A 6,311-nucleotide genomic window follows, 5' to 3' on the forward strand; every position below is an offset into this window, starting at 1 on the left:
CTCTCTCTCTCTCTCTCTCTCTCTCTCTCTCTCTCTCTCTCTCTCTCTCTCTCTCTCTCTCGCTCGCTCTATCAGTGTAATAGTGACGTGCTGATAACTGCACTCTCATAACTGCATTCGCAGCTCTAAACGGCATCGCTAAGCGACCGTTAAAATTTCAAATTCGTGACAACCAGTGCTCGCGACCTTTCTCGAAGATTCGTCAAGATGACAACAGTTGGCTCGATAATAGACAAACAAAATCATCTGTTCGGTGTCATCGCTCGCGCTTTCGAAAACACCAAGAAGCTCGGGGCAGACAAAATCAACCGATACACCCTTGATGCTCGGATTCAGACGCTCGAGACTAACTGGGAAAAGTTCCAAGGCCATCACGATAAACTCATCGGCTGTCTTACGGACGAGACACGTAAGCATTCATATTTTGCGGATGCCTTATATTCGAGATGCGAAGAATCGTATTACGATTCCAAGTCAAGCCTTATGCAAATACGCGAACCGTTGCTCGAACATCATGAAGATGCAAATGAGTCCATGCAAAATAAGAACTCGCGCTCAGGCTCTGGTCGCGCACTTCCAAAAATCAGTCTACCTAAATTCTCCGGTGACTATCACGAATGGCCTTCGTTTCGCGATCTATTTCACTCGATGGTCGGATCAAATCGCGACATCCCGTGCGTCGAGAAGATGCACTACCTGAAATCTCAAACTATCGGAGAAGCAGCTCGATATCTCGCCAACATACCGGTAACAGCCGAGAATTTCTCGCGCGCCTGGCAAGCACTCACATCTCGGTACGAAAATCGTCGAATTCTGGTCGCTACGTATCTAGAGCGAATCTTCGAGTTGAAGACGCTAACTCAAAAATCTAGCTCCGATCTCAAGACTCTCCTGTCAACCGTCAAGGAATCGCTTGGCGCCTTGGAGTCCCTCGGTGCGCCTACCGAGTATTGGGACATCCTGATCGTTTACGTCGTAACCCGGCGCCTTGACACACACACCTTGGAAGCATGGGAGCTCGAGCAAGGAAATTCGAACGACCTTGCAACGTTCGAACAACTTGAATTATTCCTTGAAGGTCGTATTCGAGCATTAGAAACGGTTCAGTCTCGCGTTTCAAAACCAGCTGCGATTGCAGCAAAGTCAAACGCAAAATCAAAGGCGATAGTTCGTTCTCACGCCGCAACGACTAGTGCAGTTAAATGCTCATTCTGCAACGCCGCACATTATATATCTTCGTGCCCAGAATTCGCTCTGAAGCCTCTCACCGAACGTCAAGAGTTCGTCAACCGCAAAAGCTTATGCTTTAATTGCCTCGGTTCGCATCACCTCAGCGAGTGCCGCACCCTGAAGAGATGTCGTCATTGCAAGGGTCAGCATCATTCGCTGCTTCACCGCCAGGTCACTTCTTCGTCCATCACGTCACCGTCACAGGACACCACGCCATCGTCCAGCGCTCCATCATCGGGACCATCCACCTCCGAAACTGTCCGTTCGCATCACGCCGTCATTCAACTCGAGCGTCCGCAAGTTCTTCTCGCAACAGCTTGCATGACGCTAGTGACCGAAAGAGGTGATAACATTGAAATTCGAGCGCTATTGGATCAAGGATCCGAGATCTCTCTCATCCAGGAGTCGTTAGTGCAGCTACTCCGCCTTCCACGCTGCCGAGCCTCCGCGCCAATCGTCAGTGTCGGCTCTCAAAAGGTTGGCTCAACTCGCGGAGCAGTCTCTCTTCGTCTTCGGTCGCGCATCGATCCATCCGTCGAGGTCACCGTCTCGGCATTCATATTACCTCGAATTACCGGTCGTATTCCGGCGCAAAAGATAGAGACAACAACCTTGAATCATCTCGATCATTTGCCTTTAGCTGATCCGAACTTCGCAACCCCCGGCTTCATTGACATCTTGCTAGGCGCCGATGTCTATGGGTCGTTCCTCCACGGACCCATTCATCGTGAGTCATCATCAGCTCTCACCGCTCAGGATACGCTCTTCGGCTGGATCATCTCCGGACCTGTCGGTTCTTCAACGTCCGATTCTTCTCCAACATCGTTCTCCATCCAATCAACAGCAAATGTCGATCTAAACGATGAACTTCAAAAATTCTGGATTCAAGAAGAAATCGCTTCATCTTCACCCAGGCATCTCACTCCGGACGAAACCGAATGTGAAAAACATTTCCTTGAAACTCATTCTCGAGACAGTTCCGGTAGATATACCGTTCCGCTCAACTCATCAGCCGCTCGGCGAATCCAGATCTTCTGCTTCTCGTCTCTTCACCGTCGTGCTGAATCGAATCAATCGAAATTCAGCTTTCGGCAAGCTGTACATCGATTTTATGACGGAGTACGAGACCTTGGGTCATATGCAACGAGCATCACCCACTACTACGAGAACTCCAGTCTATCTTCCGCACCATGGAGTTCTTCGAGAGTCCAGCTCTACGACAAAGTTAAGAGTCGTCTTTAACGGCTCAGCTCAAACAACTTCTGGTGTCTCACTCAATGACGTTCTTCACTCTGGACCTAAACTGCAGCAGGATCTCGACGCCGTCCTTCTCCGCTGGCGCACTCACGCCTTCGCCTTCGCCGCTGACATTATTAAAATGTCCCGACAGATATCCGTTCACCAGGATGATCGAGACTGTCAACGAATTCTGTGGAGTGAAAAGGGAGAGCCTCATGAATTCCAACTCACCACGGTGACATACGGCCTAACGTGTGCCCCTTATCTCGCTCTTCGAGTGATGCAACAGCTCGCCTTCGACGAAGAAAAAACCTTTCCGCAAGCAGCTAAAATCTTGTTGAAGGACATGTATGTTGACGACATCCTCTCTGGTGCTGACACTCTACAGGAAGCTCAAACAAAGGCCCAGCAGTTGGTGAAACTCCTCAAGGCGGGCGGCTTTCAACCGCAGAAATGGGCGTCAAACGATGACTCGCTTCTCTCAAAAATCGCGATGCAACGCGACCATCCAGTCGCACGAGAACTGCCATCAGAAGCTCGAACTCTCGGCTTCACATGGCATCAAGATTCCGACGTCTTCGCCTTTCACGTGAGCCAGCCAAGGTTATCTAGACCGCTCACAAAGCGATCAGCGCTCTCCCGCATAGCTAAAGTGTTCGACCCTCTCGGATGGATCGCACCCGTCACCATCGTTGGAAAAATTTTCAGCGACTTTGGAAGTTTCAAGTCGGATGGGACGACCCTCTTCCTCCAGAGCTCGCTCGTGAGTGGATCATCGTCGACGAAAACATGACGAATTTGTCGGACATCTCCGTACCTCGATGGATCGGGACATCTCCTTCAACATCAGGCGTAGAATTCCACGGATTTGCGGACGCCTCTCAAGAAGCATTCGGAGCTGTCCTTTATCTTCGAACCTTTCATCATTACGCCGATGCTAGGATTACACTTCTAGCGGCAAAAAGCAAGGTCGCTCCAGTCAAACATCAGACAATTCCTCGCTTGGAGCTGTCAGCCGCTGTTCTGCTAGCACGTCTTCTCGCTCGAACTCGAGATGTTCTCGATTTTCACCACGTGCCTGCTCACCTGTGGACCGACTCTACCATCAGCCTCGCATGGATCAAAGGACATCCATCACAATGGAAGGAGTTCGTCTGCAATCGCGTCGCCACTATTCAAGAGTTAACTCCTAACGCTCGATGGCATCACGTCGCAGGTGTAGACAATCCGGCCGATTGTCTATCTCGTGGCCTCACTCCTCAGCAACTTCATCAGCATCATCTATGGTGGCAAGGACCGCCCTGGCTTCAGGGTCCCTCAGTTGGCTGGCCGTCAGGAGCTCCTCCGATCGATCAAGCAGCCGACCTGGAAGAGCGCCAGCAGAAACCAGCACAAGTTTCTCTAATAAAAACACCACCTGAGTGCTGGGACCTTATAGAGCGATTTTCCAACCTCACGACTCTTCTTCGCACGACGGCTTGGATCATTCAAGCAGCAGACCGATTCAGAGGTCGTGACTGCTCTTCCTCCGCTACATTGACTGCCGATGAAATCTGTAATGCCCGAAAATTTTGGCTGAAGACGACGCAGAGGGCATATTTCGGACGAGAACTGGAGCTCTGCACTCAAGGAGTCACTCTACCTCGACCACATCCACTTCTCAAACTCGCTCCATTTGTTGACTCCGAGGGCATTCTTCGCGTTGGTGGACGACTGAAGAATTCAATCCTCGATGCGGATAGTAAACATCCCGCTATTTTGCCTCGTGATTCGACTTTTTCACATCTCATCATTTCAGATATCCACCGACAGACGCTTCACGGAGGAGTTCAAATTGTTATTTCGATCTTGCGGCAACAATTTTGGATCCTAGGCGGCCGCGCTCCAGTCAGTGCCTTCATCCGCAGATGCGTCCGATGCGCTCGACATCGCGCTGCAACCGCCAGTGAAATGATGGGCTCGTTACCAGCTTCGCGCGTTACACCAACGCGCCCATTCTTGAACTCCGGCGTAGACTACGCCGGTCCGTTTCATCTCCGCTCCTGGCGTGGGCGAAATGCCCGTACTTACAAAGGCTATCTCGTCGTGTTCGTGTGCTTCACCACGTCAGCAGTTCATCTCGAGCTCGCCACGGATTATTCCGCGTCAGGATTCCTCGCCGCATTTCGACGATTCATCGGCAGACGCGGCCGATGTAGCACGTTAACAAGCGACTGCGGCACAAATTTCGTGGGCGCCGACGCGGAACTTGGTCGTATGTTCTCTGCCGCGTCCGAAAACGTCGCCGAACTAGCGCATCTTCTTGCCGCCGACGGAACATCGTGGAGGTTCAACCCTCCGTCCGCTCCGCACTTCGGCGGAAAATGGGAAGCCGCGGTGAAGTCCGTCAAATTTCACCTTCGCCGCGTTCTCGGGGAATCCGTACTAACTTTCGAGGAGTTTAACACCCTCCTTATACAAATCGAGGCGGTCTTGAACTCACGACCACTTTGTGCGCTCTCCGATGATCCCGCCGACGTCGCCGCGCTCACTCCCGCTCATTTTCTTGTCGGCGAATCTTTAATTGTAATACCAGAACCATCCTTGAATGAAACTCCCATATCACGGTTATCACGGTGGCAACTCATTCGCCACATGGTAGAACGCTTTTGGCATCGGTGGTCCACCGAATATTTGCAACGACTCCAAACTCGAAATAAGTGGCAGCAATCTTCCAATTCGATCTCACTCGGTTCTCTCGTGCTAATTACCGATGAACGATTCCCACCGTCTAAGTGGCCGTTAGCGCGAGTAACTGCGATACATCCCGGTACCGACGGTAGAACCCGCGTTGTCACCGTGCGCACAGCCGCATCCGAGTTTAAGAGACCGATTGTCAAGTTATGTCCGCTTCCGATCGATTCATAACTTTGTCCACTTCAATTCGTTGCAAATTCTATACGCGCATTTAATGGTCAAATTTCCAATTGCGTCACTTGTCATTTGTCTCATAATTCGATTAAATTTGTACTAATTGTAATTATTTTCGTAGCATAATTCGTTTAATTTGTATCATTATATCAATTCTCATTCATTTCAGCGGCGCTTATCACGCCCCTGAGGCGGGCGGTAATGTTCAAATACATCATTAATTTGCGCAACTTAGATTATTTCTATCTAATTTTCATTTCTTCGTCCGTTCTATTTTTAAATCAAATTTCGTACGAACACCGTGCATCGGCTCGGATTCTCGCCGCGCGTATTTACATTTTTTCTATTCCACGAGTCTCACCGCGCGCCTCGCCGGGCCTCGCGGCCTTCGAATCAGCTGCTCGTAAAACCTTGATATATATCAAACACAGTCGAATAACGACCGCGTTACCAAAACTATCTCTTATATATCAATTCGTATCAAGATTTCTGTATCGCGAGAGTTCTTACTGTATTCGTTCTTTGTGATTTTCTTTATAAAAGTGATCTCAGCAATAAACTTTCGTTTTCATTAAAGGAATTCATATCTCAGATTCTCAGATTATTTCGGTATTTATCTAACATACATATATGTAAGTGTGTGTGTGTACACAATATAAAAGTTGCTAATATTTGTAAAAATTATTAATAGAACTTACCTGAAAATATTTTATGGATTTTTTCCTCTATCTCATAAATCAATTCAAGTAGGAAACATTACACTATCCACCATATAGTCCGGACTTATCCTTCTACGATTTTCACGTTTTTGAACAGCTCAAAAAACCTCGAGATCGCAGATTTCACTCGGATGATGAAGTGAATATTGTTCAAAAATAATTCTGGTAGCAATTCAAGAAATTCTTCCAGAACGAAATTCACCGTCTAGTGTC

The 6,311-nt window shown here is 48.9% G+C and overlaps 2 protein-coding genes across 2 annotated transcripts; both read left to right on the forward strand.

The window, feature by feature from the left end:
• Window positions 1-207: 207 nt before the first annotated feature.
• LOC145932788 (uncharacterized) lies at window positions 208-3,262 on the forward strand. The gene is made up of 2 exons (XM_083032031.1): window positions 208-2,212; window positions 2,316-3,262. The coding sequence occupies exons 1-2, from the start codon at window positions 208-210 to the stop codon at window positions 3,260-3,262; spliced, it is 2,952 nt and encodes a 983-aa protein (XP_082888157.1).
• LOC145932789 (uncharacterized) lies at window positions 3,259-5,376 on the forward strand. Its single transcript, XM_083032032.1, has one exon. The coding sequence runs from the start codon at window positions 3,259-3,261 to the stop codon at window positions 5,374-5,376; it is 2,118 nt and encodes a 705-aa protein (XP_082888158.1).
• Window positions 5,377-6,311: the final 935 nt, after the last annotated feature.

This window comes from Prenolepis imparis, unplaced genomic scaffold, assembly GCF_030444845.1.
Source record: "Prenolepis imparis isolate NDT839.2.m4 unplaced genomic scaffold, iyPreImpa1.0 SCAF_2, whole genome shotgun sequence".
Lineage (NCBI taxonomy): Eukaryota > Metazoa > Arthropoda > Insecta > Hymenoptera > Formicidae > Prenolepis > Prenolepis imparis.

Coding starts and splice junctions, on each gene's coding strand:
- LOC145932788 (XM_083032031.1), top strand. CDS start 208: ATGACAACAGTTGGCTCGATAATAGACAAACAAAATCATCTGTTCGGT. Junction 2,213..2,315: donor TCATTCTCGAGACAGTTCCG/GTAGATATACCG, acceptor ATCGAAATTCAG/CTTTCGGCAAGCTGTACATC.
- LOC145932789 (XM_083032032.1), top strand. CDS start 3,259: ATGACGAATTTGTCGGACATCTCCGTACCTCGATGGATCGGGACATCT.